The 21,303-nt window shown below is 41.2% G+C and overlaps 1 protein-coding gene across 6 annotated transcripts in view; it reads left to right on the top strand.

Moving 5' to 3' along the window:
- Positions 1-21,303, top strand: part of PTPRM (protein tyrosine phosphatase, receptor type M) — a 939,848-nt gene that overhangs the window by 319,328 nt on the left and 599,217 nt on the right. For all 6 annotated transcript variants that reach the window (XM_019525569.1, XM_019525591.1, XM_019525577.1 and 3 more), the window contains exons 4-5: positions 12,577-12,655; positions 15,628-15,743. In XM_019525569.1, the coding sequence (XP_019381114.1) occupies positions 12,577-12,655; positions 15,628-15,743 (195 nt within the window). The remainder of the gene's footprint in view (positions 1-12,576; positions 12,656-15,627; positions 15,744-21,303) is intronic.

Genomic DNA, 21,303 nt, shown 5'->3' with positions numbered 1-21,303 from the left:
TGCCCTGCTGATGAGGCATTTCTGAAAGGGAAATCCTTACTTAGTTTATTTTGGCTTTCCCTTTTTGCAGAAAAAGTTTTTAATTTTGAGGATTCTGTTGTCTGATCACTTTGCAGTAATAAAATGTGCTTTAATTTTTGAACCACGCACAGTCTTATTACTCCCAAGAAGTTCAAGCTGGTGAGTACCTTGTGTTTTCATCTCCTTAACCCTGAAAGCAGGCAGTTTAGCATTATTCTGCTGTAATTTACACCCCGTTTCCCTCCTTCTGAATAATTTGCTTTTTAATTCATTGCAAGTCAGGCACTGCAACAATATTCTGAAATAAAATTTGATTAAAAAAAGCAATGAACAGTGTAATTTTAATTTTTTTTAAAAGAAACTAAAGAAAGGGTTAAAAATCACTTCTTCCCCACCCTCCCTGTACTGCCTGCCTGCCTGGCAGGTGGTGACAGGATGCAGGGCTGAGGAGCAGAGGCTTTGCTGCCTCAGCTTTTGTGATAGCTCAGGGGTAGGGCTAGATGAGTGTGGGCCACCCCACCCACCCTGTGAGCGGGGCGTAGCAGGGACTGCAAGCATCCTGGGAAGCCAGGGAACTGAGACCTAACTTGAGTTGGGATGGGATCTGGGACAGAAGTTTGATAGACTGGTCTAACCTAAACTGATTAAATCTAATACTACAACCATTCAGGTCAATCTTAAACTGGGTTCTGCCATTTTTAAACCAGTCTCTGCGTACTAAATTTCTGTTCTAGTTTGTGTAATTTTTGTACCTAGCCAATATGTGGAGTTTGGCTAATACCCTGTACTTAAACTGTCTGGAAAAACAGAGTTAAGCATCTCATACAGTAAATGTCACGCTCGTATTCACATGTGGCATCATTTGAACTTTGAAACTTGGATACAACTAAAAAGAAACGTTGTAACTTGTTACATTTTAAGCCATTAACGTAGGTCCAAGTGTCTAAAGTACAGTTTTGTTATTGGGTTCTGTAGTTTAAGAAATTCTGGAAAAGATATTCCTGTGGTTGAGTCACGTAGCTAAGTTTAGAGGGCAGAACTTTTAAAAACTTATAGAGCCAGCGGTAAGCAAGTGCTTGCTTCTAGTCGTGTCAACAAGATCCTGTCATCCCCCAGCCTCCTTAATATCAACAGATATCAGGGTGGGCAACTGTGAGAGTAGTAGAACAAAAACCTATCTATCTATCTATCTATAGATGTGCATTGTTTTCCAGTAACCATAAGCTGCAGACATTTTAAAAATGTCTTGCACACATTAAAATAACCCCAACAAACTGCACTTTTGGAAGAAGCAGTGTTACTTCAACTCATGTCTTCAGTGTTCCAAAAGATCAGGCACTTCAGGGGGGCTTTCCGGTGTTTTTAGCTAAATCTGATTCACCCAAAGAGCCCTACTAAAGTGCCCGATCTTCACAGACATCAGGTGAGTGGGGTTGAAGTAATGTGCTGCCTCTTTTGGGCATCTGTGTGACTCAGCACAGGAATACACCAAGTTTAAAGTAAAGCACTGGCTTTGGGGGTTTTTATGTCTCCAAGCCCCCTGAGAATCCAGATTTAAAAAATGGCCATCTTAAGGTTTCCTCTGCTGGATATTCCTGTTAGCAGTAAGCACTTAATTGTCATCTTCACTGAAATGCAAATTTGAATATAGAATGTTGGTTTCATAGAAGAGATTTGAAGTGGAACGAGGTAAAATACAGTAAAAAGAGGCAGATGTGAGAGGAAAAGTGCAATAAAACGACTGACAAAGTAGTAAAGATGGGCTGACACCAGATACACCAATACCTGCCCTGAGACATATAACTAATTGGTATCCTTGAAAGATTATTGGATTTTTCCCTATATCCGCTGATTTAAAAATAATTCTTAATACAATATAATTCTATCTCTTTTTCAAAGAGATTTTTTATGTTGTGTGAATTTATATAGTGTTTATAATTAGGTATAGTTCACCTTTTGACTAAAAGTATTGTAATTTCTTTGATAACAAAGACAGGAATTTACTAAGTGAGGTCATGTACTGAAGACAAAAACTATTTATTCCTTTTGTTTTTTGAAACTGACAAGTTATCTCCACCAGCACATTTTCTGTAGTAAGCATTTATGATGGTAAGCAAACCCCTCTCTTTGTTCTCATATAGAAGGGGGAAGTGGCAGGAATGAAAAGCTAATTTTGCTCTTCACTGAAGCAGGGAAGATCAGGGACAGTGCAATGTTAAGCCACTTCCCTATTTCCTGTTTGGCAGGCATCTAAAGTATAGTCTGATGTAAAACATCTCTCAGGCAGACATTCAGCATAGCTTTTCCTGCTCAAATGAAATCTGTGTTTTAACCAGTTGTTTCCTGAGTGATAAGACAGCAAAATAATATCCAGAGAATCAAAGGGACTATCATGTTTAGTGCAGCTTGCTGTGCTAGAATGTTGTTTCACTTTGACTAATGTGTCTGATAAGCTACCTCAGATATTGTGACAGCTGTGATGAAATGCAAGTTGAGAGTCTAGAGGAAAAGTGTGTACATGCCTCCACCAAGCGGCTGGCCAATTAAAAATGATGGAGAAAACTGGGCATGGCTCTTATAAAAAAGTTTACTGTGAAGAAATGACAGTCTGATTTAAAAAAAAAAAAAAAAAAGGGGTTAACTGAAATTCAGAAATAAATATTTTTTCAGATAAACAGTGTGCATACTGGGCCAGACTCTTACTTTAGTTGCACTGCATAAAATTTGGAGCAACTCCTTGGATGTAAGTCTAGGTTTTCATAAATATAACTGAGATCAGAATTTGGCCTGTTGTAGTCTAATGGAAGCAATTAGCTTCATATGCTCGCCTGTGTATGACCTGGAATACGACGTGCACTTTTGGTAGCTCCTTTTTCAAAAAAATGACTTCGTTAGGTTTACATATCCTTGTGTGAGTGAATCTGCAAATTTCTAAAGGCTGAAATTTGACTCTCGGTGGATTTTATGATCAAGCAAGAGTATCTTTGCATTCTGCTATCTGAAGAAGACGGTTTCTGAGTTCATAGAAGCCATTTTATTATAGGAAGGCAAACATTTCTGCATCTGTCAGATAACTCATCTGCCTACATTTGTAGCCAGATTTTCAAGACAATAGAAATTTAGAACAAATCTGCAAACATTCATGTGCATTTGTGCACTTACTTTGTTCGTGCCATTATCACAATTGTCTGCACAAATTGAGTATATGCCCACAGGCAGCTAATTATATGCCTTACTAACCCTTTTGTATGCAAATGTTCTGTTTGCAAGTGTGATCACTCTGAGCCCTATGTCTTTGATGGTTTTAAAAATCCTATCTTTATATACATGGAGAGCAAGCATGTTCATTTATGTGGAGTATTTGTAGCATAAAACTGTGAGAGTCTGGATTTATACAATAATGAATAGTACTATATAAATATTATTTTTCTCTTAGTGACTACCTGGGGCTCAAAAAGTCATATCTATCTCTTGAAGTTAACTACTATTCAACATGAAAATTTGCACTTTGGTACAGACAGCTAAGTACTTGTACTTATTGCCAAGTTGAATGTCCAGAGGAAGATGTCTTTTGGTACCCAGCATTGAAACTTGAGTGTTGAAGAGTAGTAACATGCAGTTATATAGATTGTTCCTCACTAAATGACCTCTCTATTCAAACTGCTGGCATAGGAGGATGGTTCTGTCATCTCTCCTTCTATACAGCAGCCCAATAATTAGGGTATTCACCTACGATACAGGAGACTTAGTTGCCCAAAAGGATATGAACCCCCATCTCCCAGGCATGTGCCCTACCTACTATGCTGTGGTGTATTATGGTCACAGTGTGCTCCATGGATACAGTTTCACTTTGATGGTCTTAAATACTAACAGCAAAATGCTGCATAGCTTGGTGGTTAGGCACTGTTCTGAGAGGCCAGAAACCTTGGTTCACATCCATTCTTCCCCTGATTCAGAGCAGAGATATGAACCGTTTTCTGCAGGCAGAGTTGTATTGTTACCCAGCATGTCCACAGGTGGTGTACAGAGGAATGACTTCCAGGGAAGATTAGCTGCAAAATAAGCAGTGGACCAAGCAATGGCAGCATCACCAGGATGTGGTGGGGACAGCAGATGGCAATGCATTCTCTCCTGAAAAGCCACATATATCCTTTGACAGTGCTGTGATATGGCAAATACAGGTCACCACTATACTAATCCTGCCCAACCCTCAGCCATTGGTCTACAAGTCCACAATGGCAGAGCAGGTGGAAGATGTTAGAATCTCAATAGCTGTGAAGATGGATGAAGGCTGCAGGAGAATGAGATCTTTGTTGTCTTGGCCTTCTTGCCATTGGATTAAGGTCTTGCTCTGTTAAGAACCATGTGGAAGCTGATGTACAACAGCTTCTCCATGGTAAAAGAAATCATGCACAGATGTGCATGGGCAGCATATATACAGGCTGGGGAGTTCCCCTCTTGAAAGCACAGAGATGGAAAGGGATCTTGGAGTCATTACTGACTCCAAGATGAACATAAGCCGCCAATGCCAGACCACAGCTAGCAAGGCCAGCCATACCTTGTCATGCATCCAAAGGTGCATCTCAAGCCAGTCCAGAGAGGTGATACTCCCCCTCTATGTGACTTTGATCAGGCCACAGTTGGAGTACTGGGCACCGCACTTCAAAAGGGATGTGGCCAGCCTGGAGAAGGTTCAGAGGAGGGCTGTATGAGGAGGCCGTCTTGGTGAGAGGGCAGCAGGACAGGCCATATGAGGAGAGACTGAGGGACCTGAACCTGTTCAGCCTCAGCAAGAGGAGGCTGAGGGGGGATCTGGTTGCTGCCTACAAACTCATCAGGGGAGATCAACAGCAGATAGGTAGAGCCCTTTTCTCCCCAGCACCACCTGGGGTGACAAGGAACAATGGTAATAAGCTGATGGGGAATTGGTTTAGGTTAGAGATCAGAAGGTAATATTTTACAGTTAGGGTGGCCAAAATCTGGAACCAGCTTCCCAGGGAAGTGGTCCTCGCCCCTGCCTTGGGCAAATTCAAATTTGAATGCACAGTTAGAAGGGACTCCGACAATCAGCAAAGAAGGTATAGGAAAAGTCAACTCCAGCAGCATCCTCCTTTTGACCTAATGTACGGAACATGGGTTCACCATCACCAACACCCTGTTCTGCCAGAGAAACAGGCGGAAGACATCATGGCAACACTTGCAATCTGAGCATTGGCAACTAATTGACTATGTCATTGTTTATGCCTGGGATCGCAAAGATATCCACATCAGCTGAGGTATGCTAGGAGCTGATGATTACTGGACTAATTACCAGCTCATCTACTTGGTTATGTCACTCAAACTAGCTCCCAAGTAATGGATGAAGCAAAAGTAATACCAATAGAAGATGAGCGTTGAAGCACTCAAGAAGTAAAGTGAAACTTGTACCAGAGCTCAATGAAAAACTGGCACCTTCCAATCAACAACAGTGGGAAAATGTCAGTAGTGCTTGGGGTGCCTTTAAGTCTACCATCATCATCACTTGCGAAGAGACACTGAATTCTCTACTGGGAAACATCAAGACTGATTTGTCAAGAATGACTGGGAGATCCAAGAGTTGATCAACTGCAAGTGCAAGGCCATTTGTGTTTGGCAGAGTTACATCAACTCCAAGGACAAAAAATTGAATCAGCAACAAGCCGAGGAAGAAGCCCAAAGGAAGACCCACGATATGAAGAACAGATGGTGGGAAGACAAGGCTAAGGAGATTCAATCTCCTGCTGACATTCATGATATCTTTTTTTTTCAGTGCCACCAAAGCCATCTACGGTCCAAGCTCTCAGGGACCAATCCCCTTGTGACCTAAGGATGGAAGAAGATTCATTTGAGGAAAGGCGAGCCATCAGTGCCCATTGGAAGGAGCATTATGAAGACCTTTTCAGTTAAGATTATTTTGCTGACAAGAGTGTTCCCAATTCCATCTTGCAACACCTGGTCAGAGAAAATCTCTCTAACCCTTGACAAGGTGAGGAAAGCTATCAAGCAAATGAAGAATGACCAGGCATCTGGAGCTGATGGAATCCCTGCTGAAATCTTCAAACAAGGGGAGTGGAGCTCATGTCACAGCTCCACGCCCAGATGAACTCAAGGATGCCATGACTGTGACAGTCTTCAAAAAAAGCAACAAGTCCAACTATGGAAATTAAAGAGGGATCGCCTTGCTGTCCACCACAGGAAAGATCATTGCAAGAACCCTGTTGAACCGTTTCCTTCCACTTGCTGAAGAGCGCCTCCTGTAATCTCAGTGTGGGTTTAGGGCATCAAGACACACAACTGACCTGATCTTCACAGCTTGCCAGCTGCAAGAGAAATGCCAGAAACAGCATAAACCTCTCTACATGGCCTTCTCACAAAAGCCTTTGACTTTTTCAACAGAGGTGTGTTGTGGACGATCCTTCTGAAGTACAGGTGCCCAACAAAATTTGTCACCATTCTTTGCCTGCTCCATGATGGTATGCAAGTAGTGGTTCTCATTAATGGATCTATCACAGATCCCTTTTGAGGTTAAGATGGCAGTTAAGCAAGCCTGTGCCATTGCTCCAACACTTTTCTCCGTATTCCTTACTGTGATGCTACATCTGATCACCAGCAAGCTTCCAGTTGGAGTGGAACTAAACTACTGAATAGATGGTAAATTGTTTAATCTCAGCTGGCTCCAAGCCAAAACCAAGACCACCGTGACCTCAATTGTATGCTGATAATGCTGAAGTCTGTGCTCACTCAGAAGCAGACCTTCAGGCAATCATCACTGTCTTGACCAACGCATACAAGAAAAGGGGACAGACACTTAACCTTCAAAAGACTATAATCCTTCATCAGCAAGCTCTTCAAGAGCAGTCCCCAGCTTTGATAATTCAGATTCATGGTGAGACTCTAAAGAACATTGAGTATCTCCCATACCTTAGAAGGCATCTCTTGCAAAAGACTGACATGGATGAAGAAATCTAACATCACCTCAAATGTGCAAGTGCAGCCTTTGGATGCCTGAGGAAATGGGTGGTGGAAGATTGTGACATCAGATCCTAAACCAAGCTCATGGGTTATCAAGCAATTGTGATCCCCACCTTACTGTACAGAGCTGAAATGTGGACAGCATACAGGAGACACCAAGTTGTGGGAGAAGTACCATCAATTCTGCCTGCAGAAGAGCCTTTGAATCCAGCTGGAAGACGGATGCACCAACATTAGCATCCTCTCTCAAGCAAATACCACAAGCGTTGAGATGATGATTCATCTGACATCAACTTTGCTGGGCCAGCCATGTCACCTGGATGTCACTCCAGACTCCCAAAGCAAGTTTTATTTTCCCAGCTCAGTCAAGACATACACTTAAGAGGAGGGCAGAGAAAGTGCTTTAAGGATATCCTCAAGGGCAACTTGGAAAAGTGCAGCATCAGCTCATGGGAGACTGTCACTCAGGAGAAAGAGTCTACTGCAAGAATCTCCGTACTCCGGAACTTTACAATGACAACAGGAGACAGAAACAGCATGTTTCAGACCAAATCAAGAATCCACAACCACCAACCCCACATGGAAACACATGCCTGAGTTCCAACAGAGTCTGATTGGCCTTGTAAGCCATCTTCAGGCCCACAGATAAAACAGTCATGGAAGACAATCATCCTTGACTGTGAGGGACTGCTGAAGGAGGATGGACCATTGTCTCCCACTTTTCTAAAAGTGCTAAACATTAGGCTACAGGGGCTCGTTCCATTTATGTTAAAATTTTAGTAGTTCAAAATGGTCAAAGAAAAGAATGTGAGAGAGAAAATAAAAGCAATATGCCATTTAGTATGATGGTTGACATATTTGTATAGGAGCTGGTAAATGTGGGTTCAAATCCTTCCAGGCTAAGCGAGAAGTTGAATCTAAATCTCCCATATCCTGTGTGTGACCTAACTCTGGACTCTTGGGTAAAAGGGAGAAACAATACCATATCCTTCTCCTTCTGTTTAAGGAATATTTTTTCATAATTTCCTTGGCTTTGTTTACAAAAACAAACATTTTCTGATGCATCTTGTCACTTTTTGTTTTAGCTGAAACTGCTTGGTGAATTCAGCCCAAATTTGCACCTAGCTCTGAATCTACATTATTCAGTGTACAATTTGCCAAAAATATACCCAGCTTTGTTTTTGAGTTAAACTCCTGCATACTACAAAACATACAGCAATAGTTTTAAAAATGTGTAGAATCAAAATCTCTGCAATTCTCATTTATTCCAGTACAGAACTTGTCCCAATAGGATTAATTTATTTATCCAGATATATTAGCTACTGATGCGCAAGCTAATGTTATTTCAGAATATGTGTGAATGCAATGGAAATTTTACTGTAAGAGGGATTTGCAGCTTTTTGTAGCATGTCATGTCCTTGAATAGGGTGAAAGGAATGCCATTGATGCATTTTTGGCTGAGGTACGTCTTAGCTGTGGTATCTCTTTCCCTTTGCTGACATGCATATTATACGTGATAAAGGTCTCGGCTCTGCTCCCAAATATATTAGCAGCAGTTTCTGGTAATTGGCATCAGTGGGAACAGGACTCAGTCCAGTATGTTTCATTTTGCACTACATTCATTTGGGACCTAACCCCTTTGTGTGAGGAACTGCAGTTTGATAGGTTTCCAGCACTGGAGTTCCTTGATATGCTATCTGGCTGAGTTATGGTAATGACGTCTATGGTATGTTGTATGGGATTATAGCAGAATGTTTTTGATCACTTGCTGAGTCTCTGGTCTGCTGTCATAAATATCTTTCCTTTAAAAATTTTCAGGGGTATAATTGCCACCTCTGAAAAGGCTAGAGAGTTTATTTTGTGTTTAGATTCCAAAAGCAGGAAACAAGTTCTTTGCTCCAGACTCTGTATAGGTTCCAGACTGAAGAATACTGATCATTTAGTTGTCTAGAAAATGATTTGTATTTCTTTCCCTACACACAGTTTCTGTATTATGGGGGAACATTGCTGCTGTAGTGTTTCATAGAAGCTGTAATGTGTTTGTTTCATACATCCTTTCTCTAGAATGCAGCTCCCATGACGCATCACAGTCTCATTATATTATGTGCAGGTACATGGGGGGTACTTGCACATAATATTTCTTGAAAGATATTGTCTGGTTGGGAAATTTGGCTCATAAAGAGGCGTTATGGGGCACCCACATTATACCTCCCATCAAGCACAGGAACAGTACTACTGAACAATTTTTTTTATATATCAAGTGCTTGTTTTCTCATTGAAGTGTCAAATACTGCATTGAAAAAAGTGTGGAAAAATGTATTTGAAAATCCAGTTTTGTGTCATTAACAGTTTTTGTAGAAAATTGTTGGCTAGCTCTATTAACCAGGGGTTTATCTGAAAGTTCTTCTGTGAACTTTTCTAGGCTTGCCTAGAAAACTGCATGTCATAGAGCAAGATTTGATATAAGTTGTTTTGTTCTTTTTTAAATACAGAGATACTCAAAGACCGTTTTCCAAGCATTGTGTACTAGTGGACAGAGCACTGAATCTTTTTCACAACACAAGAAATCTGTTTTCTGGTTCTGTGGACTAGCCTTTTGGGTAGTCTTGGGCAAATCATTTGACCTTTCTGTGGTTCTGTTGTGCCCAGCCTGTGATCATGCAGTGGTCTTTTTTTGTTAATTCCTTTAGATTTTTAATTTAAATCATTACATAAGCTATCAGCACAAAAATATGTCCCAAGACTTGGTTTCACCAAAATTATCTTTTTTTTGTTTATTTTTTTAGGACACTATTTCTTCAGAATTTTGAACAAGCTTGCACCAGACACAGTAGCAAACCGTAGAAAACAACATATCCACTTGTTTAAAGTTCACTGTAGTACATGGGACTGTGTGAGTTATAAGAACAGAATTTGGCCCTGGTTTAGCACTGGAATCTGAAGGTCCGCCACAGTAGTTGAAGAATCCTTTTAGTTAATTTGTTTAAGATTGTGTGGTTTTGAACCATCAATCTTCCCATCTTGGCTGTCCTAAGTCTTTATTGTTGACTGAGTCGCCCACAAGATCTCAGGATGAGGTTTTCATTTGGGCGAAGAGACAGGTCTGAAGTAGAGAGGTAGATTTTGGTCATTAACATAAAGATGGCAGTCAAAACCATATTTGTGGGTGAAGTTGTTCTAATAGGAGGTAGAAAGGGAAAAGGAGATGGCCACAAACAGTGTCTGAAGCAGGGGTGGGCAAAATATGGCCCGCAACCTGGATCTGGCCTGCCAGGGCATTCTAACCAGCCTGTGGGGCACTTAAAAAATTTAGAAAATATTTATCTGCTCCTGGCTGCCCATCAAAGATGACAGGAGCCAGGGACAGTAGGACCCAGGGGGAGCTGGCAGGAACCCATCCCCAGCCATTTCCCTGCCTTCCTGCCCCCACACTTCTCTAGCACCACATGGCTCCTGGCTGTATTGCCGGTTAGGGAGCACAGGGCCTGTGCCAGTACCCCAGGGGTAGGGGGATGTAGGTATGGACTCTATGTGTGAGTGTTTATAGGGTGTCTCACACACACACCCCACCATACACACACACCCATACCTCCCTCACACTATCATACACACAGCCTCCACAAACCCCATACCCCCATATATCCACACATACACCCATATGCTCCTTCACCCCAGCCCTCACACACACCCACAACCTCCCCCACACTCTACATAACCACAGCCCCCCACAAACCTATACCTACCTCTCCAAAAAAATATACAAGAGTAAGACTTCATTTAAGCTGTTATACACAATCACCTCTATGTACACTACACAAACACATGTAAACCAGGACAAAAATATTTTCTGAAATCAAATTAATAAATGTTTTAGGTGTTCACTTTTTAGAATATAATTTGGTATTTTTCTGGTTCTGAGGTGACAAAACCCCTTGCTGAAAGGAGTACTTCTGGGGGCAAGGGGAGGGACTTCTGGTGGCAAAGGTCAGAGGTTAGGGGGCAGGACTTCCCATCACAAGATGGTGACCATGGGGTGGGGCACTTGTCAAAGGGCGGGGCTATCTGTATAGCCCTTGACAGCTTGTCAGAACTAGATCAGTGGCCCTCCACCCAAAATAATTGCCTGCCCCTGGTCTAAAGTGATCCCCATTGAGGTTTGAGAGAGGGCTATTCACTGAGCAAGACTGTGAAGGAATAGTTAGAGAGAGCAGTCTCAAAAGTAAGTTTTGAAAGAACTTAGAATAGTACGGTTGCCAGTTTTACTCCACTGAGTTGCTTCAGTAGAGTACAGGAGATATATACCATGCTGAGATGCATCTTGAATGAAATCATCGGCGGGGGGAGGTCTTGAATAGAATCATGGGAGTGGTATTTAAGATTGCATCTTCAGTTAGGATGGCAATATAGGGTAGAAAGAGGAATGGGGTGATAATTTGAAAGGGAGGTGGGATTATAACTGCATTGTTTAAGATGGTTGAAACCAATGTGTGTGTCCTGAGCTGGAAGGGGTTTATGGGACTTACCTAGTATTTTACCACAATTATTTTCTTTTCTCTTCTGGATCCTGGATATTATAGTATTTATTCAACAGCAGAAAATCTTGTTGTAATATTATGTTGGCTGCTTGTTTTCATTATGACAAAAAGTATTTGCTTTCTGTATCACACTCTTGCTGTTTAAATAATTGCAGTACAGGAACGTGGTATACTAGTGTCCTTGTGCAGCTTCTCCAAGGACAAATATACAAATTTACCTGGCTGTGCCTTAAACTTTATTTTTTTTGTATGTTTCTTGAGAGTCAAGAAAAGAATCAATTAAGGTTAAATTTCCAAAGCAAGCAGTGGGATTAAAATAATAACAGCATTTGAGTTTTGCCTCCTGTTCATGGCTTTGAAAATGTACCCGTTAATGTCACTGGCATATTTTCTTCTTTTCTGCATAAACAATCTTGGGTTGTTCAAAGCTAAGGCTGCCAAAGTTTGGAGAGGTTTACTTTTGAAGGCTTTTAATTCAACTGACAAGAGCAGTCCATTTATCTTGTGACCTATTTATAGCCATCAAACAAAGTGTAGCCAATGGATCTGCTTTACTTAATGTAGTACGGTAGGTAGCAGATTAAGAGCATGGCTAATGTACTCATGAGAGTAGGTGTACATATATGCCTGATACGGTTTGTTGCAGAAATTGGAGTATACTGTCATTTTATCAAATAAAACAGACTTTGCAATCTGTGATGCAAAGAATGAGAAGTTAATGTTCGTTTTTCTGGTCACAGTAAAATGTTGAATGGCCACTTTCAAAAATCTACTAGCCTTTTGAGGGTCAGATGACAAACCTCTTGCTCATGCTGGTGAATTACTGAAGTCAGTGGGGAGTAGCTTGTAACTACTGTGAAGATGGGGTTCTGGTCCTTATTAATTGATTTTTTTTATGTTGAGTTTTCAGCATATATAAAAAAAATAAATAGTGGGCTTATTTTTTCCCAATAGTTAAATGGTATAAGAAACTTTATTTCTAGTGTAAAATTACAGAGCTCTTAATTGAAGTACTGTCTTTGTTTTTCAGGTTGTTTTTGAAGTAGTCACTTCAGGTCACCCTGGGTACCTGGCTATTGATGAGGTGAAGGTTTTAGGACATCCGTGTAGTAAGTGCCTATATGTTATTTGGAGCTATTTTTTTCAAATATATTTGGAACAATATTTGAACATAAATGAAGCACATCAAATATGGAAAAGGTTAACAACAATATTCCACTGCTATAAAAATAGATTAAGTATATAACAGTCTTCGGAAGGTTTGGTATATAATGGTCTGAATTTTAGGTTTCAGTTGGAGAAAATTACATTAAGATACAGATCCAAAAGGGCATTTAGGGGCCTAATTCCCTCTTTCTTCTGAAGCTGTGGCCAATACTTTTCTTCCTGAAAACCTCTTCATCCCTCCCTTTGATTTCATCAGGAGGTTGGGTGCCAAAATATCTTTCTGGGTCTAGCCTCAAGCTCTATCTAATTGTTTGATTCTTTTTTGTCACATGCATTATACGCACAAGTATTCCTGGTGGTTTGCAAACAGGCACAGCATCATTTAAAATAAAATTAGTTTATTGGTTAATTTTAAAATGCCTGATAAAATGGTTTTAGTGCTAGTTGCAGAAAGACGTACGCATTTTTTTTTAACTGTGGAGGTGGTTATGCAGAATCAGCAGCTCTGCTATTTCTGACTTAGTTCTAATAAATATACGTGGTTCTCATGTTGTTAGTATTTGTGCTTAAGCTGCATTTTGAATTTGTATTTGGGATGCAAACAGGCTAAGTCTAAAGTAGTTTTTGTCAGCATAATAATTTAGCCTGCAAAGATTTTGGGGTTTTGATCTGTGCATTTATAGTGATTGATTCTTAAAGCATGCAAGTGATACTTAGTAGTAGGGAGAGTAAAATATACCACATAGTGTGCGAAGGGCCAGCTTAACAGTAAAGGCTGTGTTGAAATGTACTTGCTTTAATGAAACAGTTTTTGGTAAAGTAATTTTAAAGGTGAAGAGTGAATTAAAACATCAAGTCAGTTATGGCATAAACTGGCAAATTGAAAAAAAAAGTGACAGAATTGAGTCAGAATTATTATTTTGTGATGAGGTCTAAAACTTTGCAGGGTGGCTAATTATTCAGATGTTGTACCAGTTCTGTTCAGTGTTACTGGCAGAGAAAATACACTTACAGCCATTAGCTTCAACTTTTTAAACAAAAATGAGAATGCTGGAAAAATATGGTTGGTAAATATGTAAGCCATGACCTGTTTACATTTACTGTGGACTAACAGAGGAAAGTCACAGCTCACATTACAGTGATTTACTATAACATAGAAATGTAGGGCTAGGAGGGACCTCAAAAGATAGTTCAGGCTCTCTAACAAGGATTTCTTGGTGCTTCGGTAGAGCTAATTTGCCAAAGCTGAAGCAAAAATAAAATAAACTGATTGGAAACGAGTTTAAAAGAGAAAAAATTATTGAATGCTGTATAGTTTTATCTTTTTTTCTATTTTCTCTTTTCTTTTTCTCTTCTTTTTCCTTTGAAAAGTCTATGAGCTCACTAACTGGCTATAATTCCACAATCAAGAGAACAAAGGTTGCCTATACACATGCTCAGAGGTGGGGGGGGAGGTGTTTTAATTAGAGCAGTTCCCAGACAGACACTCTAATTAAGATGGTTCACTATCTCATGTATTAAGTCTCCGCACATTTCAAAATGGCCATGGAATGCTTTTTCCAAAGCTCATTCAATTAGGTTTAGATAAAGTACTCCTGCAGCTGTTTTGAAATGCGTGGAAGCTTAATACACGTGACACTGAGGAGGCTGCCGGAGTGTTCTAATTAAAATGGCAATGAGCATGTAAAGGCACCAGCTTTGGCTTATATGCCATCCTGGTTCAGTGGTGAAGAATCCAATGAGAAATAAAAAAGCAGTGGTCTAATAGATTTTGCCATAAGGACATTTTTCATGATGTTCATTCAAATATCTCCAAACCCTTAATTTTATAATCCTTTGTATTGAAGTTTAAACAGTTGCTTCTCTTATAGTTGTTATTCCCCATGTTATACCTATAAAATTCATTTTCTTTTAAAGCAATTAATTTTCATCACTTTAATCACTTATTTGTGGGGCTCTTCTAGGAATTTGTTGAAACATTTCTAGTACTGAGATCTCCAAAACTGAAAGGAGCATTTGAAGCTTGGTTCAGTTCCCATTGTAGACAGTGAAAACATTCCCCTTGATTTCAACAGGACTTGGATTGTTTGAGAATATTGCGTTTCTCAGGGATAATTGTTTAATTTCTGATTTTTTCTGTAATAAAGCTGTTTCTTTCCATTAAAACAAAACCATAAATATGCCACTTTTACCCCATTGGCTGAAATGCACTTAATTCTTCTTTAAACATGTGTTTGATTATGTAACTTTTAAGAGTACAGTCACACTGTTCTTGGTTATTGGGAATGTTCTTGCTACCTAAATTGCAAATAGGATCAGGATGCAGCAGCTACTTTTTGTTTTCCTCAGCTTATTCAAAAGAGCTATCTTTAAAAATATGGCTCATGGTGGTGGGAAATGTTATGCTAGGACTGCAGCACATCAAACAGTCGTGGTATAATGCTTTATCTTCCCACAATGTGTGCACTTAAAAAGAAAAACTTGTTTCCTTGACAACATCATTTAACTTCTTACTGTTCTTGTCTACTTGCTAGTATAAATATCTAATGTGTTTTTGTTCAAAACATCAATTAGTTTTCAACGTAATCTTTATTAATACAGAAGTGTTATTACAAGAGGGCTGCTGAGCTAAAATAATTTGCACAGTAGGAACAATAAGATCACACCCTCCTCTGTTGTATCAGAGACACAAGAGAAAAAGAACATGGCTAACTTAAAACAGGCCTTACAGTACCTTACACAAGTAGAGTTAAATAGTCAAAATCTTTGTCAGTAGGTGTAGTTTTTTCTCCAGTGTAAATATATAACAACAACACTTTAAAACAGTAGCTATAAAATGAACTGGCATGTGTTGACTAGAGTTAGTCACAATCATAAATGGTGTTAATAACTTTTTTTTTCTTTTCTGCATCAGCCAAAACTCCCCATTTCTTGCGTCTTCAGAGTGTGGAAGTCAATGCAGGCCAGTTTGCCACTTTTCAGTGCACTGCAAATGGTAGAACAAACACAGGTGACAGGCTCTGGTTACAGGTAATTATTTTCTTTCTTAGTACACTGAGATGTTTCTGAAAGTGCTATTTAATCACTCTCAAGTATCACACAAGCTGAAACTAATAGGGTTACTTGTGTCATCAATAATGATTTTAATAACAACCCTGTATTGCTACATAGTATTTGTTGTTTTGCAGCATCTGATACTGAAAGATTCTCCTCCCATGTCAATTATGGAGGAGCACAGATAATATAAGAAAGACAATAGTAGCTTTTATGCCATTGCAATTAGGTAGATGATGACTCTTCAAAAGTGGACAGTGCTTTCTGTTGGCACTGTCTATAACAGGGGTTTTCAACCTTTTTTAAGGAGTGTATCCTTTCTGGGTACACTTCTGGCAGAGTGGTGGGGGGGGACGACAAGTGACGGTGGCTGGATATGGAGCGGGGCGGCTTGCACACTGCCGTAGCAGCACAGTTGGTGTGGATGGTGGTGGCTGCATGCAAGCTCCCCCCACGTCCAGCTGGGCAGTGCCTGTGTGACCCACAGAGGGGAGCTGCTTCCTTCCCCCCACAGCCCTGCTTCAGGGAGGTGGCAGCGCAGGGTGGTGTGTGGCAGCACTCTGTCCCTGCCCACCTGTGTGTACCACCTAGCCCCTTTCCAAGTAGCCCCAGTTGACAATCCCTAGTTTTTAACAATCTCTATGATAGTTAGATAGAAATACAGAGAGCAGGTAGTTAGGTAGTCATGAGATTCCAGCGAAGGTCAACTTGTGGATTAAACATTGTCTTAGAGATAGAAAACAGTGGGTATAAATGGGAAGTTTTGGGGATAGGAACAGCAGGGTCCCTTGGAGATCTGTGTTGGAACCAGTGATTTTTAACATGTTCGTAAATGATTTGGTAAAGGGGGTGAAAAGTAGCCAGATTCGTGGATGACACAAAATTACCGAAGTGGTAAAGACCAAGGTGGACTGTGAGGAACTACAGAAGGAACTGGCTTGTTGAGAGTTTGGGCAACTAAATGGCTGATTAAATTCAATGCAGATAAGTGTAAAGTGATGTACAAGGGCAAAAATAACCCAAACTATACCTGCGCTATAATGGGCTCTACATTAGCTGTGACCACAGAGGGAAGAGATCTGAGAGTCACTGTGGACAGTAAAAACATCAGCCTAAGTGCTCAGTAGCCATTAAAAAGGAAACAAAATGTTAGGGATTATTAAGAAGGGAATTGTTAACAAAACAGGAAGTTTTATTATGCCTCTTTATAAAACCATGGGGCATCTCCACCTTGAATACTGTAGCCTGTTCTGGTCTCCATATCTCAAAAATGGTATAGAAGAACTGGAGATACAGAGATGGGCAACAAGGATGGTCAATGGTATTGAGAGGCTTCCATATTAAGAGGGACTAAAGAAGGTAGACCTGTTCAGTTTAGAAAATGACAGTTGAGGAAGGACATGGTACGGATTTACAAAATACTAAATGGTGAAGAGAAAGGAAATAGGGATGTATTATGTACTGGCTCACAACATGAGAATTAGGGGCATAAAGTGAAACTAGTAGGTAGTAAGTTCAAAACTAACAAGAGGATGTTTTTCACACAGCACGTAACGGTTTAAACAGGTTCATAAAGGGATTGGACAGTTTCTTGGTGAAAAGGTGCATCAGTAGCTATTGAGCATGGGAATTAGGATACAACCTCTGAATTACAACTACCTGGACCTTGGGGCAGATAGTCAAAAAGCCTGAGGCAGAATTGATTCAATCTAGGCAGCTTCCTCTAAGCTGCATAGGGTGAACCGATAACCAACTGAACTGACATTCAGTTTTCAGTTGGGAAAGGCAGAGGGAGGCTTGCATTGACCCAGCACATCACCCAAACTGCTGGCCATTGCAGGCGCCTATACATGAGCACAGAGGCTGCTCCAACACACTAGAATTCTAGCATGTTAGAGCAGTCTGCTGGAGCATGGCAATTGTCCAGCAGCCTCCTGTGTCTTATGTATTAGCACCCCCCTGCTTAACAGTGGCAGCAGGGGCACTTGAACTAAAGCTCATTGAACAAGCTTGTGCACATAAAGTGCTTGAAAGGGAGGGTGAACTGGGTGTGACCAGGTCAAACTCATTTTTGGAACAGTTTGCAAGAGGCGCTTCTCAGGGATAGCCCAGGGCAGCCTCAAGGAGCAGAGGGAAATTCTTCCACTCCCCTGCAGCTAGTTTTACCTCAGTCTCACAGCAGCTGAGGCAAAACCAGCTGTGGAGGAGTAGGAGAATTTCCTTCTGCTCTCTAAGGCTGCCTGAGACTCTTAGGGGCTAAGGCAAGTAGCTGTGGGGTTCAGGAGGGGAATAATTCCCCTCAGCCTCCTGGGGCTGCCTGGGGCTGGGGACCCTGGGCTTGGGGTGAGGGGAAGTCCCCCAAGGCAGGGGCTTCCCAGTGCCACCTTGCTGGGCTGCATGGGCAGGCACTTGGATGAGAGGACTTCTTCTCCCGCCTTCCTGTGGCAATTGCTGAAGCAACCAGCAGCTGGGAAGTGGGAGGGAGAAGGACGGCTGAGGGTCAAAAAGCCCCCTATCACAGAGGCTTTCCCTTCCCTCATGTGCTATGTAGACCCTGGCTAAGGGCAAAACTAATTGCAGGGGTGTCTGTTCCCCTGTCATGTGTCCCCCACCCCTCCTGGTCTCTATGGGCTGATGGATGCAGGCAGGAAGCAGTCCCTGCACCACTGGAGCAGACAGCGTAGCCCAGGGCTGCAAAGCATCCTGGGGTGGTGGGGGACTGTGAGTTAACTTGAACCAGGAAGGGATCTGGGACAGAAGTTCCATAAACTGGTTTAACTTAAATCAGTTAAGTCTAATCCAACCAGGTTTATCTTGAACCAGTTTGGGCTATTTTGAAAGCAGCTTACATGCACTGAACTTCTGTTCCATTACAGGTTTAAACCAGGTGCCAATCACTTAAACTAGTTTATGTGTAACTTCTGTCCCTAGCCTAAATGCCAGAGGCTGCAAGTGAGAGGGGAAGAGTGAAAAAAACCCTGGTCATAGCCAGTTCAGTCTACCTTTCAGCATCTACGCTTTGCTACTGTGTGACACAGGACACTGGACAAGATGGTCTGATGCAGTAAATAGCAATTCTTTATGTTCTTATGAGTAGGAAGGGGAAGGATAGGAAGAACTGAAACTTTCGTAGATGGGTAGGGGATATATATGAACTGTGTGTGTGGTGCTTTTGTTCAAACCATTATAAGTCTTTTAAGTTGTGTACCTTTAATTTAACACTTGCATCAAGGGTATGAGCATTTCAGAAATGTGAGAGAGATGGGATCACAAATGAGCAAAAAATCCTCTAGTTTCAATACAGAGTTTTTCTGCATATAAATAATGAATAATAATAATAAACTAATAAATAACTAATAATACTCATCTGCTCAGAACCCAGTATGATAGCCATAGAAACTAGTGAAGCTGTTTTAATTCACTTTATAAAGTATTGGAACGGGGTCCAAGGGCAAAATACAATCTGTACTAAAGGTCCTGTGTATTTTGTTTTACACTGTTGACAACAAAATCAAATGCAGCAAAGACAGATGTAAGATACCACATCTAAGGAAGAAAAAAATAAATGCATAAATACAGAATGGGAGATAATTAGCTAAGCAGTCCCAGGAATCCTCCTGCCAAGAAATATTCACAGCAGTGTGATACAATTGCAAACAAAAGTAAATGCAGTTTTGGGCTGCATTAAAACAGTTCTGTAGGTAAGACACAGCAGGTGACAATACCACTCTCTCCAGTACTGGTTAGGTCTGAGCTAGACTATTAAATGCAGTTCTGGGCTCAACACTTGACGGATATGAGAAAGATGTAGAGAAATTGCAGAAAGTCTGGAGTTGAGTGACAAATATGATACAATAAAAACCATACCAGGAAACAAGTGAAAGGACTGGGTGTGTTTAGTTTGGAGAAAGAGGAGATGGAAGGGGGAGGGGAGACAGTTGGGGGACATGATAGCAGTTTTCAAATACTTGAAAGCTGCCATAGAGGATGGGAGAGTAACTCTTCTCCCTTGTTGCAGAGAGCTGAACATAAACTAACCAACTTAAGGTGCAGCAAAGCAGATTCAAATTAAATATCAGAAAAAATGCAACTTCCTCATCATCAGAACAGAAGGATAAAGGCATAACATGTTCAGGGAAACTGTGGAATCTCCTTCATTGCAGGTTTTCAAAAAGAGACTGAATAGGGATTTTTCATGGACAGTTTAGGAATAGCACATCCTACATTTGTGCAAAGGGTAAACTAATTGCCCTTCAGGTCCCTTTCAGCCCTATGATTATAGCGTACTTACATTTTTTAGTAATTTTAATTTGTTAAATTAAGTAGTTTTATGTGGTTTTGTCTGAGTAATGTGAAAAACATGCATGCTTGTTTAGGCCTTGTTTATTGTTTTTCAGGATTTAAGTATTGTCGAGCTGTGTCTTAATCCCCAGTCCTAGAGTCAAGTGATTTGTATGATTAAATCAGCTTGTCAGTCTTAATTAAACCTTATGGTTCTGAAAAGCAGTTTGAAAACATTACCTGACTGTGACTGATACCATGATGTCTGCCTCAGTTGACTGAGGCTGAAAATAAAGCTTTATGAAATGTAAACTGTCCAAACTGCCCAAACTCATCCCTTTAGGGGAAGGACCCGCGGTGCGGGGTGGGGGGTAAGGGGGTAAGGGGACTCCTGGCAGATACCTGCACCAGAGGACTGTGTGGGTAGGTCCAGCCCTCTCACCCAGACATGGACACTCCAAACTGTGGAGTAAGCAGTTAGGTGTATTCTCTGCTGTCTTCTCTGTGCCTCTAGAACAGAGATAGGCAATTATTTCAGGTGGATGGCTGCTTACCGAGTTTTGGCAAGCTATCAAGGGCCACATGGGCAGCCCTGCCCCTTAACAGGTGCCCCATCCCCTGGTTGCCTTCTTGGGACTGGAAGTCCCGCCCCCTAACCCCTGACTTGCCACTAGAAGTCCCTCCCCTTGCCCCCTGGAATTACTCCTTTCAGCAAGGGGGGTTGCCATCTTGGAACCAGAAAAACACCAAACTATATTCTAAAAATCAAACATGAACTACAGCATTAATTTATTTCATTTCAGAAAGTATTTTTGTCCTGATGTACATGTGTTTGTGTAGTGTACATAGAGGTGATAGTATAATAGCTTAAAATGAAGTCTTACTCTTGTATACTTGTGGTGCTCTGGTGTGGTGCCGGAGGACTGGAAGAGGGCCAACGTGGTTCCCACCTTCAAAAAAGGGAAGAAGGAGGACCCGGGAAACTATAAGCCAGTTAGTCTTACCTCGATCCTAGGCAAGCTGTTTGAGAAAATTATTCTGGCACATATCCATGAGGGGCCAGCAGGGGACTGCATGCTTAGGGGCAACCAACACGGGTTCATCAGTGGCAGGTCCTGTCAGACCAACCTGGTGGCCTTTTACGATCAGATCACCAGATCATTAGATGCAGGGGTAGCAGTGGACATAGTCTTCCTGGACTTCCGGAAGGCTTTTGACACTGTCTCTCACCCCGTTCTCATTAAGAAACTGGGGG

Source organism: Gavialis gangeticus, unplaced genomic scaffold (assembly GCF_001723915.1).
Source record: "Gavialis gangeticus isolate Ggan-Ray unplaced genomic scaffold, GavGan_comp1, whole genome shotgun sequence".
Lineage (NCBI taxonomy): Eukaryota > Metazoa > Chordata > Crocodylia > Gavialidae > Gavialis > Gavialis gangeticus.
This window is presented reverse-complemented; position numbering and strand designations above follow the sequence as displayed.